This window comes from Lygodium microphyllum, chromosome 1, assembly GCF_053477565.2.
Source record: "Lygodium microphyllum isolate KBCC chromosome 1, Lygodium_microphyllum_v1.1.10, whole genome shotgun sequence".
Taxonomy (NCBI): domain Eukaryota; kingdom Viridiplantae; phylum Streptophyta; class Polypodiopsida; order Schizaeales; family Lygodiaceae; genus Lygodium; species Lygodium microphyllum.
The window spans coordinates 152,243,172-152,269,553 of record NC_141135.1 but is presented as its reverse complement, the minus strand read 5'-3'; the positions used below and the strand labels follow the sequence as shown (position 1 = coordinate 152,269,553).

The 26,382-nt window shown below is 41.7% G+C and overlaps 1 protein-coding gene across 3 annotated transcripts in view; it reads right to left on the bottom strand.

The window, feature by feature from the left end:
• Nucleotides 1-26,382, bottom strand: part of LOC148041832 (Beta-glucosidase, GBA2 type family protein) — a 122,477-nt gene that overhangs the window by 78,070 nt on the left and 18,025 nt on the right. For all 3 annotated transcript variants that reach the window (XR_015691622.1, XM_087683034.1, XM_087683021.1), the window contains exon 3: nucleotides 6,642-6,752. Coding sequence is in view for 2 of the 3 variants with exons in the window: in XM_087683034.1 (XP_087539160.1) it covers nucleotides 6,642-6,752 (111 nt within the window). In the remaining variant the exon portion in view is untranslated. The remainder of the gene's footprint in view (nucleotides 1-6,641; nucleotides 6,753-26,382) is intronic.

Genomic DNA, 26,382 nt, shown 5'->3' with positions numbered 1-26,382 from the left:
GTTTAGTGGAAACCCTAATTTTTGGGGCGCCCTTCCACATCTATAAATAGAGAGGCTGCCCCCATTCAGCAATTATCCTTGTTTTGCAGGTTACACCAGCCCACACACCCTCTGCTGCTGTTGGCACCCAGTTTCCAACCTGCAGCCCGCCTCCATCTGCTGTCCAGCCATCATAGACTGCAGCCACATCATCTTCAGCCTGTCCATTGCTGTAGGCGACAACTCTCAGCTGCTGGCGACTGCTCCAAACTATCCCAGACTGCTGTTCAGCCTGTTGTCCATCATCTCCAGAGTCAGCCAGCCTGCGTTTTCAGCATTGCAGGCCCTGGCACTCTCAGACACTGTTTCAGCCTACTGTTTACAGCAAACTATGCACAGTTTCCAGCCCCCGATCGGTGGTACACTGCTGCGTTTACCAGTTTCCAGCCTCCAGACTGCTGCGTTTTGATGACCAGCCTGCTGCCATTCACTATTCAGCACTCCTACACTCCGACTGGTGGTCACCGACTTGGGATCCGTCTTCGGTGGACGTCACACTCCGACATTGCTCTGCCCTTGAGCACACTGTACATCTTACATTCATTTACAGCATTCATTCACTTCAGAGTTGTGTTCTCTCTCTCCCTTCTTCTGTTTGTGTTTGAGTTTTGAGTTTTGCATTTAGGGTTTGAGTTTTTCCCTCAGTGTCTTTGTGTTTCTGTCGTGGTCGTACACTCTGTGTGTCCTCCGTGCAAACCCTAGCAGTTTCCTTCACAGTCAAAACTCACACCAACTGACAACAACCAAAGCCCAACTAGCATAACTTGTTGCAACTTTTGCCTTTGACAGACACCAACTCCTAGGTTCCTTGGCCTGTTACCATAAAATAACTGCCATGTGCATCACATGTGCCTTACAACCTTGCACATTTGATTATTAAATTAATCAAATGTTACTAGCAAGATTATCCAATTAAAGCATTTCACAAATTTCACATCCCCATGATAGATGAAACCAACCTTCCTTCTCAGATAGGGTGATGAAACCTAATCAACCACTTAAATTAAAGCAATTAATAAAAGAGTATAAACTAAAATGCACACTTTACCTTAACAATCTTGGACATTAGACACCCTAATGGTCCCAAAATTGGTGGCCCTTGCCATATTTCTTTAGTTTTTATTGCAATCAGATGGAGTACAACCAAGAATACACAATCTCCTCCACTGATCCAAAAGCCCCTTGCTGTCCAAACTAATCAGCAAGTCTTTCGGGCAATTTGCCCCTTGAATATCACCTAGGATTTGTACAAGTTGGACCCATGATTTGGCCAAATGCTGCCCCAATTTACAATAGATGGATTGGCATCTAAAATCCCTGACAATTCCTTGAATTGCAAGTGCTGATTTCGGTGTACAATGCCCTTGATTTGATGGCACAAGTCCCAAGGTGACTGCTAAACCCTAATTTTTGCAAAAATTTAGGGTTTACAGCAGAAAGTCTCTTTCTGTCCATCAAGGCTGACTGTGACCTTCTCCAAATGGCTGAGAAATAATAAGATAACCTGAGAATGAGCTAGAGAAGGTGAAAGAACGTTGGAGAGCAAGAAATCCTTGATTTTCTTCACGGAAAACCCTAAATCAGTTGTTTCTTGCTCTGATCAGCCCAAATGTTGTCACTTGCTACTAGGAGGAGCATTTAATATTGTCCCCAACCTCTAGTTGCTATTGCCTTCACCTAGGGGCTTCAAATCAGCAATGACCTGCTCCCACTTAGTCTTCTCATGCTGTTTTTTGCCCCAAAAGGTCCTGCAATGGCTAAAAACCAGACCAATAGCTGCTCCTTCCTCTCTCCCACAAGCTAATGGCATTGAATGGCTCTCTACCAACTCCAAAAACGTTTTTCTCACTTGCATGGGTATTTTTGCCAAGTGGCAACCTTCTAATCCCATTTTCCAGCAATTTCCAACCATTAGTTTAATTTTCAAAATTAATTAATTCTGAAAATTAATATCAACCCCTCTAACCCTACCCAAAATTAAATGTGACCATCTGTAATTATATTGGCTCAACCTGGAGTGGTCCCCAGTCTCAATTGACCCTTAGATTCGCATTAATTAATTAAGTAGTGCTAGTCTCTAGTATTACCATCGACACTTAATAGCCAAATAATTGCCCTAGGGTCAAAACTAACACCAATTGGCAACCAGAGCCCACCTGGCATAGCTTGTCACAACTTTTGCCTTTGACACCCACCGACTCTCGGGGTCCTTCGCCTGTTACCATGAAATGTTACTAGCAAGATTACCCAATTAAAGCATTTCTCAAATCTCACATCCTCATGACACTTTGTCTCTTTCTTCTAGAGATACGAGGACTAAAAGAGATTATCCTTAGAGGTAGAGCATCACTACATCGAGAGCTTATCCAAACGTAATCCACAAATTTCTACGCAACCTCAAGGCGGTCCCAATCTACATCTAGGAGAATTCCCGAGCCCCCCATGGAGGCTCAAGTTATATCTACCCAAGGGATTCTAATTGATCAAGCTGTTCAACTTGTTCAGCCCATACATCTTAGATCCCAACAAATACGTCAATGACACATGCATAAGAGAATACAACAAATTACTCCTCAAGCCATAGCTAGATCCCCTAAGTTCTATTCTACATGGGATGAGATTGAGGCTATATAACAAGGACCAACAAGAATTTTCTTAAGATGTATGTATCCTCATGGCCTTCCTAGGTCCACTTCATGTATTTTAATGTTGATAAAGTGTTTGGACAAGTGGATATCTCTATCACTCAAGGCAATACCAACTAGGATTTTACTATTGGCATTTAGATTTAATTTCACTTACTGTTTATTTCCCAAACTATTGTATCATTTTACAAATGGTTGTAACTTATGTTTTCATAGGTTGTTTTGGCCTTTTGCAGGATCTCTCTCTCTCTCTCTCTCTCTCTCTCTCTCTCTCTCTCTCTCTCTCTCTCTCTCTCTCTTTTCATGAAGATAATTGAATTAAGTAATAAATATTTTACATCAGACCATCAGGTCAGCTTAGAAAAAAGCGAAAAATAATAGTCACGAAGGAAAATCTACATTGACTCTAACACAGAAATATCACACTGAAAGCACAGCTGGTGTGGAGCGAACAATGGCCAACCAAGAAGTAGCAATATCAGGAAAAACCAGGTCAACAAACACCATAGAGGTGATTTGCCACAACACTAAACCCCGAATTCGAGCCACATGACCATGAATCCTAGATACTGAATCAAAAATGAAGGCATTCGGAGTATGCCAAATATGCCACAAGGCTGTCCATCTGAGGAAATTAAAAAGGCAGGAATAATCTGAACTCAAAGAGGTCATGGAGGTCATCTTCCCCAAAATCCACGAACGGGTTGAAATCCGATGACGAGCCAACAAGGACCAGACACGGAAAACAAAACTCCAAATCTGTTTTGCAACAGGGCAACAGACAAAAAGGTGAAGCATTGTCTCATCACATATAGTACAAAAGATGCATCGCCCAACAGAGATCTCTTTTTTTTCCTAAAAGGTAATTGTATTAATTACGAAAAAAAAGGAACAGAGATCTCTCTCTCTCTCTCTCTCTCTCTCTCTCTCTCTCTCTCAACTTAATAAAGAGAGAGAGACATCATGTTGGTATGCACATACCACCCCCTTTTAGTACTCTCTTGATGCATCATCTTGTTAGGTTAGGGTTTAGCAACACGCAGGCACTCACACACACTCACAGTGAACAAGTGAACAATAAGAGGAGTGTTGGAAGATCACATCCACCATGTGAGAATGAATATGAAAGTACAATCTGTAAGGTACTAAGTACCACAACCACTAACGGCAGGTGTCACACGGGGAAAAAACCCTTCTTCAGCTAGAAGTTAAAAAGTGCTCATGGATAAGGGAGCAATCACACCAGAATATAGAAGGAACACAATAAGTGTAACAAATCCTCCTCGAGTGAATGATGTGAATGTATGTAAGGGAATATACAAATCAATCCCCAAATGGTAACAAGCCTAGAGCCTTGTGAAAGGCTTCAAACTTCTCTCTACAAAGAGCTTTCGTAAACATATTTGCCAAGTTGTCCTATGTGGAAACATAAACCAAGTCAATATCCCTTGCATGGAGCCTCTCTCTAATATAATGAAAATGCACCTCAATGTGCTTAGTGCGAGCATGAAACACTAGATTTCTCGCGACTACCATGGCACTTTAACTGTCAGTATAGATAGGAGTGGGTGACTGTTGTCCCATACTAAGATCAACCAAAAGGCATCTAATCCATACACATTCCTATCTAACTGTAAATGCTACCCTATATTCAGCTTCACATCTAGATGTGGCCATTGTAGACTACTACTTGCTCAGCCAAGAAATGCATGAATCACTGAGCATGAAACAATTACCACTATTGGATACTCTCATGTCAAAACAACAAGCCCAATCATTGTCTGTGAATGCATGCAAGCAAAGAGAAGTGCCTTTAAGATAGAAAAGGCCCAATGTTTGAGGATCTTTGAGATAACGAAAGACATGTTTAACTACTTGCTAATGTGTAGTACTAAGGCTTTGCATAAAGCGTGCCAACTAAGAGACCCCAAACTGAATATTAGGCCATGTGTTACACAAATACAATTAGCAGCCAACAGCCTGCTGATAAAGAGAAGCATCAAAAGGTTTTCCTGCATCCTCAAGTGTAAACTTGTGGCTTGTCTCAATAGGAGTAGAGGTAGGCTTGCAGTCTTGCATCTGAAAACGCTCAAGACACTGCCCAATGTACTTAGGATGCTGCAAAATAATGCCCTCTCAACTGCAATAAATTGTATGCCAAAATAGTAGTGCGATTGGCCACAATCTATCACATCAAACGCATGCTACAATTTAGCTTTTAAGGCTGAAATATGTGTCTCATGAGACCCATTCAACAGCACGTCATCGAAATAAAGAATAAGAATCAAGAGGCTATCCCCATCTTTGCGGACATAAAGTGTGCTTTCAACATGTGAGTTATTGAAGCCAAGAGCAATCAAGTATACATGTATCTTTTCATACCATGCCCTAAGTACCTACTCTAAACCATAGGCCAAAGGGTATGACCAACAACATGGGATTGGCAATGATGAGATGTTTGTATCCACTTCATTGCTTTGCTGCTTATTATGATTGACATGTGCATCAATTGGATGTGAAGATTTCTTTTCAGAATGGTGATCTTCATGAGGAGGTTTATGTCAGTCAACCTCTTGGCTTTGTTCAGAAAGGATCAAAAAGCAAAAAGGCATCTCCATTTTAATGACAAAGACGAGTTAATCATTACATTTAATGTGTTTACTCTTTTGATCTATAGATCATCAAACAATTGTATGACCATATAGGCAATATGTCAATTTGGCATTTTGCAAACATTAACAGATCATTTTCATTTCATCTCTCTCTCTCATATGTATGTGTGCACGAATGCGCGTGCATCCATGCATGTATGCTGCTTCAATGTCCTTCAAATCAATCCATGGACACTTTATAGCCTATTCCCTAGTCTAGTCATTAATGTACTGGTATTCATGTACTACAGTCCATGATTGGCTAATTTTAAATTAGTTTGTACATATCTCAACCTAGTGCGCAGGTCGGTGCTGCTCTGCAAACCATTGCACCCATGGGCCACCACACCCACTCACAACATCACTATCTCCAGCTACTACTAAGGCAAGACTCTAAGACTCTACAATGTTGTTGAAGTGGTTTGCTGCAAGGCTCCACAAGTCTTAGTTGTTTTGTGCTTCAATGCTCATATAGTCTTGCCTTATGGTAACCATAGCAATGACGGATGCATGGCAATGGTGGTCCAACATAGCATAAATCCAAGAGGTAAGTTTAGCATAGATAAACATCAATAGCAAAAATAATAATAAAGGATAGCATATCATGTAACTATAACAAAAGCCATCTGAATATCCAAGAGATATAAGGCATAAGACATGAACAGATAAGGCATGGGCATAGATAGCATGTATAATTATAGACATGCATAAGACGAGGCATTAGAGTAATCTAGAAGATATAAGGTGTAAGAAATAAGTCATAACTCTCAATCCATAAGGCATAAGGCACATACATGAGCAATGGAACATGAGAGATCCATGGTGATGGAAATACATGGCAATGCAGGCCTAATCAAGAGGTAAGTTTAACAGAACATTCAGGGATAGCACATGTCAAAAGCCTAAGACAAGCTATAAGCATATCCAAGACATATAAGGCATAGCATTTGTGAATATACATGGATAGTCTCGATTCACTTTTATGGTCATCTCACAGATTTTCTTCTTCTCTTTTGCATGGTAAGAATGACCCCACTTAGTTCCTTGCATGCTACATCAGTTACAAATACCTAATTCATTTGTTCAGGTCCTCTGCTGCATATATACTATCTACTTAATAAAGAGATACAGTTCAATCTTTAAAACAGATGCTTCAGCTACCAGTTACAAAAGGGAACAAAAAATAAAGTTGCAAGATTGGACAATCACATATAAGGAAAAACAGGGACTATATAGTTGCAAACAGGGACTAGATAATTGCATCTGGCTTTCAAGAAGCAACACATCAATAAGGAACTACCATTACCATCTTCAAGGCTTCTCTGAATGTGACATTGAACTCTGTAAGAAGGTTTGCATGACTGTTCAATCTGCGCCTCCATGCTAGTGGTGGTGGGGCTCCAGGATCGTATTCCAGCTGTAGTCAAACAAGCCAAGTTAGTAGATAGGTCTCAGATCTATAAGATGAGGACATGTAAGAAACTCCAGTTAATACAGCAACTATGTAACGCCCATTGAATTAACAGTCCACAGTAACATACAACTGATCTGGTTAGTTGTATCTATTGAAGGGCTATTGCACTGAGCCACAAATCTAAAATGTGTTCGCACTAACTTGCATGTTTTTACACAAGAACTCTTATCCATAAAATAATTTTGTTGGCAGCATTCCAAGTTTTGTATCAATATGCAGAAATGCAAAGGAGAATTAGACCAACCAGATTAATTATATGTAACCAAGATTTTGTCAAGTGGCAAATAAGAAAAGTAAAATTAGCACCTCTTCAGCAGAATTTACAAGGAAATTATAAGAAGATTCATGATTGTCTTGTAAATGAAAAAGGCTAAAAGCATGGTGAAAAGGGCAAAATGTTTCGAAGGAAAGGCCATGTTATTACTAGTTATTGGTTTACCCACGTCTCAAGCAAGAGCTACATTGGCCAATAACCCCAAGTAATAAGTGTTAGAAATAAGAGTCCTATTGATTAAAATGCTACAAGGTGCTTGTGTCTAAGCTTAATCTAGGGGTTTGGTGGAGAATAAGGGTGGTATCACTAGTCTTAGGGTTTTCATGCCTCTTAGCCTACTATTGACCTTTTTCGTAATCTTTGGTGTCTCATTCCCTGACACACAACACATTGGAAGGTTGCTAAATCAAAATGACAACATGCGGAATGTTGCTAAATCAAAATGACAACATGCAGAATCTAAAAGAAACGAGAAGTTGAACAAAAGCTGAACGCAAAAGGCAAAAAATATCACAAAAAAAAGACAAAAAGACATGAACAATGAATAACTTGTCAGAGGGTGTAGCAAAAGAAAGAAAGAAGACGTGATCACAAGAAGCCATGAAACTCCATAGATGACAAAAGCAATGAACAAGATACAAGACGGCAGCACCAAGTGGGTGTTGGATGCACATGAATGAGGGTGTTTGTGTGTGTGTGTGTGTGTGTGTGTGTGAGAGAGAGAGAGAGAGATGGTGTCACGGCCAAAAGGCAAGAAAGAGAGAGCACCAATGAGTGATATATAGAAAACTCTAACTATGAACTAAAATGTCTAGGAGAACAAAAACTGTCCAGCCACAACAAACAAAATGACCAAACCGACCGCAAATATATAATATAAAGTAGAATATCAAAGTCCCCAACTAACTCAATGATAGGCCTCACACAAGGAGATGATGCATTACACATGTACTATCACATCTAGAGTAGAAGCTGGAAACATCTCTAAGAGAGATCCACCAAGGGTCAATACACCACTCTTGAAAAGTTTTGTATGCTGTGTTGGGGGTAAAGGCGCCTCTACCTAGCCGCCCGTGTATTACTACACTGACAGTACCCACCACTGCACACTACATGTGGCGGGTGCCCGTCACCATCACTTAATTATTTATTCTTTTAGTGACAGTTTGAATAAAGGAAGGCCCAGTCACACATTGTGACTGTTGGAGTTCCCATTTGGTCTCTCTCTATTTCTTGCTCTTGCTCTCCCGCCATAGCTCTTCCAAGCAAGCTTCGATCCTTCTCACCTTTCATCTGGTATCAGAGCATGGGTTCATGACTACTTGAGCTTGGATCTCGTGGAGCTCGACCTCGACTTGCATTGCTTTAGTTTTCAAACGAATACCTATAGCCATTCTCAAGTTCATGGCAACCATAGCTTGACCTTCATGGTATGTATTTTTTATCTCCCACCTTCCCCCCCTTTACCACTTGTTCCAGGGTACTCTTGGGCTCTTGTGAGCTCAGTCACGAGCTAAACTTTTGGCTCAGCACTTGGACAGACAAAGGCAAAACAGGGGGTAGTCATATCTCATGCTCATTGGAGCTTCTATACCTCCTGTCTTACTTGGAGCTCTCAAAGGCTAGCTTGGGACTATTGTAGGCCGTCTTTACCACCTTACCCAAGTCCCCCCATCAGCCACATTGAAGCACAAACGTGCTGCTGCCCTACCACGCAAGCTGCGCCTGTTTAATGCAGGCCTGGACTGCATATTCATGCTACACAGCATGGTTCTCTGGTCATTACCCTCTTCATTTGGCACTTATTCAAGCTTGGCACTCATGTTTGGTGATCATTGATGCTTACCACTTGGTTTGTGCCATTGGATTGACCTACTGTTCAAGATTGGAACAAGCTTTTACAGGTTCACTAGAGCTCACTTACACATCATTTGATGCCCATATGCCTACATATGCATGCCTAATGCTTGGTGGATGTATGCCTCATGTTGCAAGATCATTTCTTGGGCTGATCATACTTCAGATCTTGACTGGACATCACAAATTCTTGGCTGGAAAACAGGGCAGCATAAGATCCTTGACAGTCTCATGCCCATGGATTATGCTTATGTAATGGTTGTTCATGCTCCCTTGATGCCTATATGGTAGGGAATGATGCACCATTGTCTGGCTATGATTTTGGGCTGATTCAAGCTATCATTTGGCTCAGTTTTTTAGACAGTGATTTCATGCTGTTTACCAGGGCTGACCGCACTTCTCAGTTGATATTTAATATATATTGGATTTGGGCTATGTCTTGGCTGTATACATTGATGCAGTGACTCTTAGGGATTGACATAGAGCTTGGATTTGCTCTCAAATCATTGGTTGAGCTTGAGCTCGCTTCGCATAGCATTTGAATCTTCATCTCTGATGTACTTATGGCATGTACTTTGCTTATGTCTGACCAGTCTTGACATGCTTGGCCTATGCCACTACTACATGCCCGTTACATTGTCTTGGAGTTGGATGCTACTGAGCTTTGCTTTGGCTTGACATTTGATTGCCTAGAGCTTACTTTGGCTATTTCTCAGATTGCCAGAGTTACAATGGATGTATTTGATGTCTATGGATGATGTGTATGGATGCTACATGGCCTATATGCTCATGAGGTCTTATTGATTCTTCTGGCAATGGTGCTATCATATGCCCTTGTTGAGCTTCTTTGCTTGATATTTACGGCTTCTGTGCCAATGGGAGCGTCTTGATACGCTTAACAGACATTGAGCAGGCGGTTTATGCTACTTGAGCATTCGGATACTTGAGACTGGGATCTTCACTTGGATGTTGTAAGGTTGATATGCAGTGGTCCTCACAGATGTACTTGGGCTAATTTGGGCTTTGCACTCCCTCAGCATACACCTCTTTGTGTCAGGTCTTGCCAATGTTGTGTACACTTTGCCCTGTTACACAGGGGGTGTGCCAGCTTACAGACGGATTCATTTGACATGCTTGGGTGTTTGCTTGATGTCCGTGTGACTGTCACATGCTGATTTATGCCCGCTTGATGCTGGTTATACTTTGACAGTCAGTGATTGACTTGGTGCATTCATTTTGCCTACAGTTTGCTCTCATTGTACCTGGCTGTAATTTATTATAGCAAGCAGTTATGCATGGACTGACATGGAATCTTCATGCTGAATCATCCTGAATTTATGTACTTTTGATAGTACTTGGTGGGCAACATCATTAACTATCAGTTCAAGGTCATTTTGCCTCGGTTTTGGTGGTATTTTGGCTATTTACAGCAGAAAACAGCAAGCAATTTTTGGACTGTCTGCACCGTTTTGGACTGCATTATGGGTTCTTCTTCCAATGACAGTGCTATCTTCAACATCACTAAGCTTGATGGTACGAATTATGCCTATTGGAAGAGCCAAGCTTGGCAGGTATTGGTACAGAAATCTTAGATCAAGCCACTAAGGATGCATGGCGACTAGCCTAAAACTATGACTAATGACGAATGGGATGAGCTTGATGAGTTATACAAGTCCACCTTCATCTTATCTCTCACTGAACACGTGCATTACAATGTGGTTGAGGAAGCACAAAGTGCTTGGCAGCTTTGGGATAAAATTAAGAACCTCTATGACAAGAAAAGTTGAGCAAGTCAAATGTATTAGCTGAAGCAGCTTATGGACCTATGCATAAAGGAGAATATGACAATGTTTGCTCACTTGAGCCAGTTCCATGCTATTCTCAAGAACTTGACTTCGCAGGACATTACCTTTAATGATGAGGTTACTCCGTTGTTTTTGCTTGGGACTCTCAGTGAATCTGGGATGTATTCCGCACTGCCTTATGTGCTTCTACTACTATTTTGAACTTGCTTAATGTAAAGAGTGCTCTTCTGCAAGAAGAGATCAGCCGTAAAAACTTAGATGCCTCTCGTGTGTCGCATGCTTTGACTGTTAGAGGCAGAGATGGTAATGGAAAGAATGACCATGGGCATGGACGTGGCAGAGACTCGCAAAAGTCTAGGTCTAATGTAACATCCCCCCCCCCCCCCCCCCCGGGTGTGCCCCCGTGCCTCCCCTATAGAAACTCCCCCCCCCCCTTTTTGATTTTTTCTGAAATTTTTTTTCCTCCCTCTCTCTCCCCCTACCGTGAGCATGGCGAGGAGAGAGAGAGAGAGAGAGGGAGAGAGAGTGTGAGCTAGAGATGGGGGACCATGCAGCCCCAGGTGGCAGGTGGCACCGCTTTGCCACCTTCCCCCCTCCACCTATAAAAACCACCCCCTCCCTCCGTTGCAGAAGGCAGCCCCCCTGGCCGTGAAGACTAACACTGCGCCCCCCCCCCCCCCCCCCCGCTGGCGAATTACAGCGCCCTCTCCTCTGTCGCAGCACAACAAACCCCCCCCCCAGGCTGACGTACAGGCAGCCCCCCCTCGAAACTATAGCCCCGCCAGGCCTGCGCCATCTCGCCGGTCGCCGGTAATTCCCCCCCCCCCCTTCCGTGATCAGCATTGAGAGAGGAGAGAGGGAGAGATGAAGTGAAGGAAGGAGAGGGAAAGGAGTGGAGAGAGAGAGAGAGAGACAGAGAGAGAGTACGAGAAAAAAAAGAGAAAAGAAGAAGAAGAGGAAGAGGAGAGGGAGAGAAGAAGAGAAGGAGAGAGAGAGAGAGAGTAGGTGAAAAGGAAGAGAGGAAAAAGAAGAGGAGGAGAGAGGGTGAGGAGAAGAAGAAAGAAGGAGAGAGAGGAGAAGAAGAAGGAGAAGAAGAGGAAGAGAGAGGAGAGGAAGAAGGAGAAGAAGAGGGAGAAAGAGGAGGAGGAGGAGAAGGAGAGGAAGGAGGAGAGAGAGAGAGAGAGAGAGAGAGATAAGGAGAGAAGAAGGAGTGGGAGAGAGAAGAGAAGAAGAAGAAGAGGTAGAAGAGAAGGAGGAGAGGGAGTGAGGAAGAGAAGAAGAAGAAGAGGGAGAGAGAGAAGGAGAAGAGAAGAAGAAGAGAGAGAGAGAGAGAGAGAGGGGTGGAAGTTAGGGATTATCTCCAGCCAAGGCGATTTTCAAAGTCACGAACGCTATCGGACTTTCATCTCCCTCATCGGTTTGGTGACCACTTGCAAGCCGCCCTTGAACAAAGCCACCACATCAAGGACCCAAGGTGAAGGATCGTGTGTGCAAGGTGGCTCCAAAGGGAAAGCTTATTAAGAGTACTAGCGCGGAAGCCGCGGTCGAAGATAGAAATGCCAGTGGAGTCGCAACCAACCGTAACATCTCGTCACCCTCTCTCCACATCCAAGTGACCCGTAAAACTCGAAAGGAACTTCTGTCTTCCATTGTACGCATAATTTAATCTATAAGAATGATTTATCACATGAAATGGAAGGAATTTCTAATCTATTCCTGCATAGGATGCAAACTTATTAAGGCTTAGTACGAGTCATATAATGTTCATTTGAGGTTATGACATAGATTGCATCCTAAATAAGTTTATAATCAAAACATCTAAGTTGTCCTACACTATGATGTATCCATTTAGGAATCTAATACATACTTAAGAAATTTCCTATGACACAATAATTGTTGTGATATATGTTTACCTTTGCAAACACCCACACAAAGGTGGATACACTAGGGTCTAGAGGTTATCAATGCATGAACTTCTCATTGCATATCATTTTAATGGGGCTAATAGAGTGGAAAGGTGATAAGAGTGGCTATTGCATTGGTATGCTCCAAGCGCATGAGGAGTGAATTTGACTAGAAAGATTCTGCATAGTATCACACTTAAAGATAGAGGTTAAAAGATGTTGCATTTACTTAAAGTCGATGTCCAACTGATGACCAACAAGGAGGATTTATTGCCATACGTTGAAAACTTAAGAACCCAACTCCAAGGACTTAGTCGTTTCTTTTCCAACAAAGGGTTGTCCATCAAAGGCTCTATGGTTGTGAAACTCAATGAACTAGACAGATTGTCAAGTAAGTCGCAACCATCGAGGGCCGCGCAAGACAAAAGAACCTAAAAGGAACTTGTTAAATCAACCCTGCGAAGCCCTAACCCAAGGGAAAGAGCGAACTTTAGGGTAGTTGATTCATGCTAAGCATGTTGCTCGGAACTGTTGAAATGGTTTTAACGAAGGTTGGTCTTGTTAAAGATGGATTGTTGACCCAAGTTATGCTTGGTTATTTGGAAAGGTTGTAAATGTGTTTTGATACATCCAAGTTAAATTCTGGTTGTGCATGCAATGGGATTGCGATGCCTTGAAGTAAGAGGTTGTGCATTCAACTGTTTGTTGATGTGGTTTTGAATGCTAATCCAAGTTGTTTGTGATTGATGATTGCATGGCCAGGCCTAAGATGACAGATTGCCATGGAAATAAAAGGGATGTTCTCCCTAGTAATTGTTATTAAGCTGGGTGCTTCAGCTATGGTTGATTTCCTAAAGGGATAATTAAGGAAGGATGGCACTAGCTACCCCCCGCGAACCGCCAAACCCTAACCAAGGAGGTTGTGAATCCGCACCGGGAATGTGGACTGAACCCGCCGCGAGACGTCTCTCCGTGAAAAATTACTTGGCGTAGAAGAACACTTAGGTGCCAGTGGGAGCTCTGGCCATAAATCCCAATGCCTCCGGGCCCTACACAAGTGTTCTACGTGGCTCGAGATGGGATCTAGAGGCCTTGATACTAGTTACAAGGCGGAATCTTGGTAGGATAAACCTTCCGGTTTTATTGCCGGAAGACGGAAGGATTTTTTTTTGCCAAGGCAGAAAGAAACACTTGATTCTCTTGTATGGGCAGGAGACACACATTAATCTGAAGATAAGTTTAAGGAAATGTTTAATCTTGTTTTATCTTGTCTTCGTGTCTGTGCCCTAAATTACGTAAAGGAACCTATGACTAACGGGTTAATTAAGGAAGCTACCTTTATATGCCAAACATAATGTGGTAGGTAATTAGATAACTAAAACAACCCTCGAGGGAAGCGTGGTGGATGTGACCAATGGGTCTATCCTACGGCAAGGTGGTCTCGGTTAGCCGAGAGCTTTCCTCAAAGGAAATGTTAACGAGAAATGTTCAGAAAAAGTCGGTCTATTACTTTAGACAATGTTGGCTAGGAACCCGGACTTCATGTCGATCCTAATGGGAACAACCGGATAAGTTCCATTGCGGGGGCAGACTCGAGAGACCCTAGTTGGCAAACCCCGTGTCATTCCTTGCAAGTGCTGGGCGACGTCTTCTAGATATATCTCTCGATGGACTCCTAGGACATGTCCCGCGATTTGAGGAGCAAGCACGTTACATCTAAGTCGCGTGGTAAGTCGCACAACAAGTCTCGTGGGAGAAATGCTAATGTGACATGTCATCGTTGCGGCAAGAAGAGCCATATACGCCCACAGTGTCATGAGTTGCGCAATGAGAAACACAAAGAGAAGAGGAAAGACAAAATACACGAAAAGTTCTCTGATCGCAACATTATGCTTACGAATTCCTACCGCACTGTTAAAGTATGGGGATCCAACCCATTGTCGGAGTGCAGCGAATGTGGTAGTGTATGATCGGATTGAAAGAAAATGAACACTAGAGAAGAGGGAGAGAGAAAAGAGACAGTAGAACATAAAAATCTGCAGTGGATGAATGCTGAAATGAAGAAGGCAGATGTATTCACAGGTTGTCAAATGTATCTCCATGAGCCGATCTCTCTCACCACCTGGAAAACCAAGTGAATGATGACTGGAGCAGGCTGCCTATAAATAGGCATTAAAAATAACAATAAAATAATCAGGTCACCAGGTAAAAACTGGGTGACTGCTGCACGTTGCAATCGCTGAAAAAGTAATGCCTAAAAATGTTGCGCAAACACTATGGCTGAAACAAGGCAGCTTGCATAGCTTGTCTAGCCTACCCAATTGCCCGATAAAGTTGGAAATCTAGCCCATAGACAATGAGGTGTCTACCAATGCTTCATCATAGTCCGTGCCATCTCAATCACACTACAATTCTACCGCTCCAATATGTCATTCTCCTAAGGTATGTTTGTGTGGGCAAACTCCTAGTGGATGCCACAAACTACACAAAACTTGGCTAGCTAGTTGGTGACAAACACCCCTCCTTTGTTGGAACGCAAGGTCTTGATTTTCCTACCAAACATGTTCTCCTCAAAAATCAACAATCCTATGTGAGAATGCTTTAGACTTCAGCCCCAAGGAGGATGCCCAAGTCATCATGCTAAAATCATCAACAATTAGCATAAAGTATAAACTCCCCTTAAAGGGACTCCGTCCACATCGGTCCACGTGAGTCTGTTGTACAAGCTCCAAGGGGTGCTTAGCCCTATGCAAAGCCTTGCTGGGAATCGCATCTCTATGTTGCTTGCCATGAATGCAAGATACACATAGAAGTGGCTCACCCCAATCTCTAACAATTCTTGCACAAGCCAATTATAAGAAGCCTTCCAAAGGTACTTGTAGTCGAGGTCGTTGAACTAAGCATGTCATTTCTCCGTCTATGAAGAAAGAAGAAGAGAAGTAAAGGTTGATGAAGTCCAGATCTTGTACATTCCATTCTCCTCATTACCTACATAGAGAACCTATCAAAAAGCTTCATCAAGAACTCAAAAAGAGTCCTTATCAAAACTCGACTGTAAGACCAAGAGCACAAATCTTGCTCACTAAAACAAAAAGATATCCCAAACCGAACACATAGAGAACTTTTGATGTGTGGGTGCAACCTTGCCCATCGGAATCAATTGCATATCAACTTTACCTTTGATAGTAATACATCCCCCAAGGATCCAACCTGCAATGGTCCTACATATGACATGATACAAGCCAAACTCACCAAACAAGAGACTGGACATTTGACTCACCTCCCAACCATAGAGCCAATCGGGCTCACCCCAAAGCCTAGGAGCTAGCAACACTCCAAGTCACAACCACATTCCAAGGGTTGGCATCCCATACCACTAGCCCACACTATCTCGGTGTAGGGCCACATATACAGATGCGTTAGCCAACAGGTCAAGAGTCCAAGAGTGGTAATCACACAACCCATGTGCACAACAGGGCTTTAAGTTGTATTTATAGAACTTGACTACCCTAGCCCTGAAGTGTCCTTAGTGTGTTCACACTAAGTCACTTCATAGCTGTTAAATATGCTCAATGCCCCACCCTCATAAGGTGCCACCAATGATCCATGGTGCTTGTAAGGCCCCCATTATGAGGAGAAGGCATGTGTAGACACGGACATTAGGTGGATCCTAACTTGTATGTCAGATGAGGTCTCTGTGACCGAATAGCAAAAAGGTGACCTTTGTGGATCTAGCCTTTGGGTTAGATAGAGTAGTTATACTAGCAGCAACTCGAGGCACAACACATTGAGTTGCAGGTTGTGGGAGTTATCAAGGACCCCTATTTTGGGGTCTGAGGACTATGGAAGCGGCCCTTGGCTAAAGGGTCTCAAGGGGGACCAACAGCCCCCCTAACAGGGATCCAAGAGCAACACCCCCGGCCCGACTATAAAAGGAATATTTCTTAGAATATTCCTTAGCCAACTAGGGAAGATTCATAATATAGTCAAACATGCCAACCAGACTACCTTCCCAGGCTATAAAAGGAAGACCTCTCTAAATCCATCGTCAATCTATCTTTCACCTAGTCAAAGTTCTTTCAGCTACCCTAAGCTCTTTGCTTATCATCTGTCTAGATTCGCCATCTAAGCTTCACAGTGGAAGCACACGGGTGGACAGAACCATCTTTGTATCAGTTTGTTTGAAATTAAAGAGTCTTTTTTCTTCTCATATTTGCTATGTGTTCTCTACTCCTCGCTCAAATTTTGAGCATTGTGCCGTGTAATTTCTACATGGTATCAGCCTAGGGAGCTTTGAGGAGTGAACAGTACACAAGAGGCAAGGCTTCAACAGCAAAGAGGAGAAATATCATCTACTACATCAAGTAGTGATGCTTACATATATCAAGTGGTGTTGCTACTATATCAGCAATTCAAACACTGAGGATTCATCCACCAACCTTCAGCGAAGGCAAGTTAGATAGTACAAACTATACTTTGTGGAAGATTAAAATCACAACTATCCTTGATTCTTATCAGCTTCTAGAAACGGTACTAGGGATTGACCCAAAACCACAACCCACCCCCGACCCATCAAATTCCAATGTTATGATTCCTCCAAATGCAGATCTTCTACGAGCTTGGAACCGAAGAAACACAAATGCACTGTGTGCCTTAGTTACAAGCTATTCTGACAGTGTTTTGACCTTGATTCAACACACAACCAAGGCACCAAAGGCTTGGTACGTACTGAGGAGTCAGTATGAAACATGAAATCAAACAAGGATTCAAAACTTGGAGAATCAACTAGCAGCAAAGAAGTTTGCTAAAGGAGAGACATCTGATGCATTCATCACTCAAATCAAAAATTTGTCCGACCAGATAGCTAGTGCCAGGATACAAAAGACTAGTGAGGAGCTAGCTCGGAGGTGTCTTCGGATTCGTCCACCAAAGTTTGATGGATTGATAACTGCCCTAAACACTCACGTGAGACCCCAATCCTTGACGTTTGAGGAATTTTATACACTACTAATGGAGAAGGTGTTGAGGCTTAAAGCCCGAGAAGGTAACAACAGTGGAGATGCTGCATTCTCCACCAATGCGATAGGCAAAGGTGATTCCTTTACCCACAATGACAAAAAGAAGAACTGTGGTGAAAAAGAGTTTCAAGGAGATTGCTTCTACTGCAAGAAGAAAGGACATACAATTGCAAATTGTTGTGTCAAGAAGGCAAATGAAAAGAATGATAGCATGAAAACTAAAGGGAAGGAGACAGCCAATACTGTTAAAGCAGAGTTGGAAATTATTCATAGTGACCATTGAGGAAGTGTGTTTCTCGATGCAAGAAATATCTAACACTGACTCATAAGTGTTGGATAGTAGCACCTCCTGTCACCAACAAGAAATGTCAATATAGTTCTATGAAGCCTCTACGAGAAAATAACACTATGACAGTTGGGAATGATGCAAAATGCCTTGCTAAGGGCACAAGTACTATTTCCTTTGTTACTACAAATAATGAACTCAAAAATCTTTCAAATGTGTTGAATGTTCCAGAGATTAAGAGAAACCTGCTATCAATTGCTTCTATAACTGATCTTGGCCAAGAGGTGAGCTTCACTAAGACAAGTGTAAAAATTATCGATAGTGCTAGCAAATGTTGTTGGCAAAGGAGAAAGGAGAAACAACCTGTATGAGCTAAGTGCTCTTATAACCACCGCTGGTGTGGGTACAAGTAAACTTTGACATGAAAGATTTGGTCACATTGGTTGTGCAGTATTAAAGGAGATGCATAAGCGAGGTATGGTTACTCACCTACCTGCACTAACTAAAATGAAGCTTGTATGATGGGCAAGCAACAAAGAAAGATATTTCCACAAGAAAGCAAGAACAAAGCGAAGGCTCCTCTAGAGTTTGTGCATGCTAACTTGTGTGGTAAAATGCCTACAAAAACCTTGGAGGATCTTATTTTATGTTGATCATCAATGACTACAGTAGAAAGATGTGGGTGTACTTCATTCATGATAAGGCTCAAGTATTTGGTAAGTTTAAATAATGGCTAAAACTTGTTGAGAATGAAATGGGCCAAAGTGTGAAGAAGTTTAGAACAGATGGTGATGGTGAGTTCAACTCAAAGGAGTTTGAAGACTTTTGGAAGAGTAAAGGGATTAAGCATCAATTGAAGATGCCTCATACACCTCAGCAAAATGGCATTGTTGAATACCGATATCACACCATTATGGAAATGACAAGGAGTATGCTCAAGGGCAAGGGATTGCCTGACCAATTTTGGCCAGAAGCTGTTAATACTGCAATCTACATTCTCAATCGGAGCAAGGCTCTTAAGGGCAAAACTCCTCATGAGGCCTATTCTGGTAAGAAACCATCTGTCTTACATTTTAGAATTTTTGGATGTGAATGTTATGCATATGTTTCAAAGGATAAGAGAAACAAGTTAAATCCAAAAAGCACAAAATGTATCTTCTAAGGTTATAGTGATGAGCAAAAGGCTTACAAATTGTATGACCACGACACAAAGATCATAGCAACCATGATGTGGTGTTCAAGGAGCAACCACATACAGTGGAGGAGGAGAATATAAATTCTTTCACTTTATCATCTAGTGAAGAAGTCGTCCACTATGAATCTATCCCAAGAGTTGTCCCTACTCTCAAGGAGGAGAAAGCATGGTCTTCGGATGATAAGCACAAAGTTCACCAACCTGCAGTCATGCCACTGAAAAAGCCATTGCTGCGATGGGTAAAGCAGCTCTATGATCGCAGCAATACTATGCCAACCACAACTGAGAAAAACGCAGATGGACCAAGGAGATCACTAAGAATAGAGGAGCAAAGAAAGGCCTCTGCTCACATAGTCAATATGGCCTTGATGGTGGCTGAGATTATGAGAGAAGTAAAGAAGCCAACAGACTTGGAAGAAGTACTTGCCGATCTAGCATGGAGAGCAACTATGCAAGCTGAGTATGACAGCATCATGAAAAATGATACTTGGGAGCTAGTGGATCGGCCATAAAAGAGGAAGATTATTGGCACCAAGTGGGTCTAGAAGGTAAAGTATAAGCCTGATGGAAGCTTAGAAAAGTACAAAGCCAGATTAGTTGCACAAGGATTTTAACAGGTTGAAGGATTTGATTTTCAAGAATCATTTTCTCCAACTACTAAAATGACCACTATTCGCACAATACTTGCAGTGGCTGCTCACAAAAAGTGGCCAATTTACCAAATGGATGTTAAATTAGTGTTCTTGAATGGTAACCTCAAGGAGGAGATGTATGTGGCTCAACCACCAGAAGAAGGCATTGTATGGGCTAAAACAAGCCCCTAGAGCATGGTACCAACAGACAAATAAATTCTTTCTAGGTTTGAATTTCAAAAGATGTGCCTCGAATGCTAACTTGTATGTTTACAAGGATAGTGAAAAGTATGTAGTGATTGCCCTGTATGTGGACAACCTTCTTATTACAGGTGACTATGAAGATATGATCCATCAAACTCCAAAGGCTTTAGCTCTGAGTTTGAAATGACAAACTTGGGCTTGTTGCACTATTGTTTGGGGATTGAAGCCTAGCAAGTACCTGGAAAAATCTTCATCTCTCAAAAGAAATATCAATGAGAGATCTTAAAAACATTTGGCATGACCAAGTATAAGGAGATAGCTATACCTATAGAGGTCAATATGAAGTTATCCATTGAGGATATATCAACACTAGCAGACATTGGGAGGTATAGGAGGTTGGTTGGTAGCCTCATCTACTTGTGTAACACCAAGCCAGATATCAATTTTGTTATTGGTGTTTTGAGCAGGTTCTCAAGCAAACCCCAAGAAAGTCATTGGAAAGTTGGGATGCCGGTACTTAGATACTTGAAGGGAACTCTTGACTATGGCATCACATACAGTTTCGAAAGTGCTCTTATGAAGAACTAAGACTCAGATTGGGCAGGTGACAGTGATTCCAGAAAATCAGTTTTTGGATATTGTCTCTCTTTAGATTCAAGAATTTTCACTTGGATCAATATGAAGCAACCAACTATGGCATTGTCTTCTACCAAAGCAAAGTACAAGGCAACTTACTTTGTTGCATATGAAAGAGTATGGTTAAGGAGGATCCTATGGCATATGGGAGTATAGAATAAAGATCCAACAATGTTAAGATGTGACAATCAAAGTTGCATCGCCATTGCTAAAAATCCAATTTTTTATGCACACACCGAATATATTGAGATCTAGTATCACTGTGTGTGTGACTTGATCGAGGATGGGATAGTAGAGTTGGTCTATTGTCCAACAAAGGAGAATGGAGCAGATAACTTCATCAAAACTCTTACAAAGAATCTCCTTGAATTCATCTTCAGAGACTTGACATTGGGCCGAGAATGTAGTTCACCTATGCATAGACATTGAGGGGGGGTGTTAGAGATGCTCAATGCCCCACCCTTGTAAGGTGCCACCAATGATCCATGGTGCTCTAAGTTGTAAAGCTCCCATTATGAGGAGAAGCCATGTGTAAGCACGAACATTGGGTGGGTCCTAACTTGTATGTCAAATGAGGTCTATGTGGTTAGATGGAGTAGTTATGCTGGTAGCCACTCGAGGAACAATGCATTGAGTTGCAGGGTGAGGTAGTTATCAGGGACCCCTATTTTGGGATCCAAGGGTCGTGGAAGCGGCCCCTAGCCTCCTCGCTCAGATTCTGTCCGTTGTGCCATGTATTTTCTATAGTAACCACTATGACCAATACTACTAGCGCCCATTTGGATGTCCAAGGACATAACACTTCTCCCCTTATGAATGATTGTTGTCGTCAACAATATCCTCAAAAATGAAGTAAGGAAAGAAACTCTTCAATGAAAGTACCAACTCCCAAGTAGCTTCTGCCTCCAAGAAGTTTTTCCCTTGACCAAATACTTGAGATAAACACCCCGACAGGATCATTCAGTCCTAAGGTCAAGAACCAATTCAGGTTCGAGTGGAACATAATGAGCAGTATCCTCAAGCCTCGAGACTTCCTCAATCGAGCCAATCTACTCACCTTGTCCCAATTGTTCCTTCAAACATGTCACATGAAACACAAGGCGAACTCAAATTTCCAAAGGTAAGTCCAACTCATATGATACGCGACTTATCTTCTTGGTAATTTGGAAAGCACCACAATATCTCAAAGATAGTTTATAGCACTTGCCGGTAGTCGTTGAATTGGAGTGCTTTGGGACTTTAAGATAAACCCACCCAAAAAAAGACTCGACATCAGACTCATCTCCCAACCATAGAGCCAATCAGGCTCACCCTCAAGCCTAGGAGCTATCAGCACTCCGCGTCACGATCACATCCCAAGGGTTGACATTCCATACCACTGGCCCACACCATCCGGATATATGGATGCGTTGACCAATAGGCCAAGAATCCAAGAGTGGTCATCACACAACCCATGTGCAAAATAGGGCCTTTCAGTCCTATTTATGGGACTCGACTGCCCCAACCCCGAAAAGTCATTAGTACATTCGCACTAAGTCACTTCGTAACCACCATGACCAATGCCACTAGCGCCCATCTAGATGTCCAAGGACATAAAAAATAGAAACAAAGGAGCTATCATCTATGAGAATTTGCCCATGCATCAGATATATATGGGCAATACCATCTAAAGGAGTCGTGTGGCAAGAAACACCACTATCCACAATCCACTCACAAAGCTAGAGGACCAACATTGTTGCATCAGGCTCAATCATCTCCAAATGGAGAAAGGCAGCCAAGGAAGGAGCAACCACCCACTGCTCCTAAGTCCCTCATAGTTTTCTCCTTCGTGTCCTTCTTGTCCTTGCTCAGGCAATCCTCCTTCCAATGACTTGTCTTGCCACAAACATGACAAGAAGACTCCTAAGCTTTATCTTGCTTGGTCTTCTTCTTCTTCTTCTTCTTCTTCTTCTATTCGGAAGACTCTCCTATCAACACATCCGACTTGGGAGCATTCTGTGGTGGGTATTTTACTCACGCCTTACTTACGCCTACGCTCATATGGGAGTGTCGGTGATCAGTAGAACACTAGGGCACTTTTTACTCTCGGTAGGAGAGGTTTTTTCCCCCAGACTTATGGTCTTATTATCGTATGTACTGAAAGATGACGGAGAGTCAGAAAAACCCAAAACGATGAAAAGCACGAGTCCTTCTCCTCCCAACCACGCCTAGATCCGTGCTGGCCCTTCAAGCTGATCCCTTTGCCAGCCGTCAACTTCACAGAGTCCTACTATTCCTGGACTCTCTTACTCTCTAGGCTCCCCTTAACCCCATTCGGGCGCCCAAGAGCCCGGACGGTCATTCTCGTGCATGTTCCCCTAGATTTATCTTAATGTGACATTAAATGTCACTTTTAATGTCACATTCCATATTTATGACCTTAATGTGACATTAAATATCACTTTTAATGTCACATTAATGTCACATTTCCTTCCCCTTAAGAATCGGTTTCGTCCTCGAAAACGATACTTGGAAGGTCTAACTGTAAATCGGGAAACCTTTTCTTTAAAATACTTACTCGCTCCCATGTTGAGCTTTCTTCTGAACAATCTTTCCACTTAACCAAGCATTCTTGATAAATAGTATTCCTCGTTCGCCTATTACGAACATTTAATATTTTTTCTGGTTCATGTGGATTAGATTGGTCATAGAATAACTCCTCAATATCATCATTTAAGATTAGATTATCCAAATCACCCAGCTTCTTCCTTAATTTGCTTACATGAAAAACTGGATGTATTTTACTACCAGCAGGTAGTTGGAGCTTGTAAGCCAATTCTCCCACCCTTTTAAGTATTATGAAAGGACCACAATACCTTGGTGAAAGTTTTGGACAATGTCCCTTTTTCATAGTTTTAGTTTGTTCAGGCACCTTAAGATAGACCAATTCTCCTTCATCAAAGGAGATGTCTCTTCGGTGAGGATCTGCATATGTTCTAGCTCGATTTTGAGCTTTTTTAATATTTTCTTGAGCAAATTTTAACATACTATTCATATCCTCCAAAAAGTCTTTAGCTGCCTGAACCTTTTCCTTATGCAGTCCTACTGCAAAAGGAGCTCTGGGCTGAAACCCATACATTAACATAAATGGACTATATCCAGTGGAAGAGTGCTTGGCACTGTTATATGCAAACTCTGCTATCGGTAAATACTCTTCCCAATTAGTTTGCCTTTTACTTACATATGCCCTAAGCATATCTTCAAGAATTTGGTTAACCCTTTCAGTTTGCCCATCTGTTTGCGGGTGATCCGCCGTACTCATGCTAAGTTTAGTATCCAATTTCCTAAATACCGCACGCCAAAAATGGCTATCAAATTTTCTATCCCGATCAGAAACTATATTTGCCGGAAGGCCATACAATCGGTATATGTTCTCTACGAACAATCTAGCCAATTCTGGTGTTTTAACATCAGTTGAAGTTGGAATAAACCTAGCCATTTTGGTTAACCTATCCACAATCACCCACACAAAGTCGTGCCCCCTCTGTGTTCTAGGTAGAGCAACAATAAAGTCCATGGAGATACTCTCCCATTTTCCCGAAGGAATTTCTAGTGGATGGAGAAGTCCTCCCATTTTTAATTTTTCAGCTTTATTAACCTGGCATTTATTACATTTAACCACATAGTCAAGGACGTCCTTATTCATTCCAGGCCAATAGAACTGCCTTTTAATAAGACTATAAGTCTTATTAACTCTTGGATGTCCCGCACTAGGGGTATCATGACACTCAAAGAGTATCTGGCACCTTATTTCTATATCTTTCGGGACACATACCCTACCCTTGTAGAGTAAATAACCATTATCAATGGTAAAATTCTTCCACTTGAATCCAGTTTGAGCAACCCCTGATGCTCCATTTCTTTGTTGAACATCCTCAGATATTCCTTCCTCAGTAGAAGCACTTTCAGTTGGATCCCCATTTTTTATTGCTTCCCATATGTTGGAATATGCCGGATCAACCTGGCATTTCCCTTTTAAAGATTCAAGCAAGCTGGAAGTGAACTGAGTAAAACTCAATTCATTAATGATGGGCATTCTGCTGAGTGCATCAGCTACTATATTATACTTTCCTTTTCTATATCTTATCTCATAGTCGAACTCTTGGAGGAGTTCGGCCCATCTGGCTTTACGCCCGTGTAAATCTGGTTGATCATTAAGCCACTTAATGCTTTCATGATCCGATAAAATCAGAAGTTTGACACCATACAAATAGTGCTTCCATTTCTTCATTGCATGTACTATTGCATACAGCTCCCTCTCATAAACAGAATAATTCTGTTTTGCACGATCTAATTTCTTGCTTTCAAAAGCAACTGGTCGACCTTCTTGTAATAAGACCGCGCCGATTGCCTTATCACTGGCATCAGCTTCAACCACAAATGGTTTGTTGGGATCCACTATTAATAATACTGGAGCTATAGCAATAGCTACCTTAAGTTTTTGAAAACTTTCATTTTGATCTGTTCCCCAATTAAAACTTTTCCCTTTCCCTTTAAGTTGGTCTGTCATTGGAACAGCTATTTTGGAATAATCTCGAATGAATCTACGATAAAATCCAGATAAACCTAGGAAGATCTGCAGCTCTTCCAAGTTCCTTGGAGGTGGCCATTCAATAATTGCCCTTACTTTTTCTGGATCCATGTTGATTCCCTCTTTCGAGATAATATGCCCTAGATATTTGACCTCTTGTGCAAAGAATTCACATTTAGTTTTCTTCGCATAAAGGGAATGTGTTCTTAACAGTTGGAATACTAATTGTAAGTGTTCCAAATGTTCTTCTCTTGATTTACTAAAGATCAAGATATCATCCAAAAAGACTACTACAAAATGTCCTAGATAGGGCCGTAAAACACTATTCATCAGCTTCATAAAGGTAGCTGGTGCATTAGTGAGGCCAAAAGGCATCACCAAAAAATCATAATGCCCATATCTAGTACGAAATGCCGTCTTGGAAACATCTTGTGCCTTAATTCTTATTTGGTGATAGCTTGATCTTAAATCTATCTTTGTGAAGAATTTTGCCCCTTGCAATTGATCAAAAAGATCTTCCATTCTGAGCATAGGAAATTTATTCTTCACCGTTATTTTATTAAGTACTCTATAGTCAACACAAAGTCGCATAGAACCATCTTTTTTCTTTACCAATAAAATTGGTGAAGCCCAAGGTGAATTACTAGGTTGAATAAATCCTTTATCCAGGTAATCCTTAATTTGTCTTTCAACTTATTGATGCTGTGTTTCACTTAACCTATACGGTGGTTTTGAAATTGGGTGTGTATCTTTATTTATATCAATTGGGTGATTTATATCACCCCTATCTGGTGGAAGGCCACTTGGTAATTCAGAAGGAAACACATCTTTAAAATCATCTAACAAACTGTTCAATTCATTATTAACATTCAACTCACAAACATAAGAAAATTGTTGCTTAATATTACAGAAAGTAAAAATATTCTATACAGGAAGAGACCATAGCATATATACCTCACAAACTTCCTTCTTTATCAGCTTCTGAACTTCAGTAGAACACAGCAAAGGATTATCAGATACTTCATGTTCACCTTGAATGACAAAAATCTTACCATCCCTTTCAAATTCCAGTGTATTATGGTGATAGCTACGTTTTAAGGATGGTTCCAATCCCCATAGCCACTCCCTCCCTAGAGCAATATCAGCTCTTTCCATATTCATTATTTGGAAATCGAGCTTATCTTTATATCCT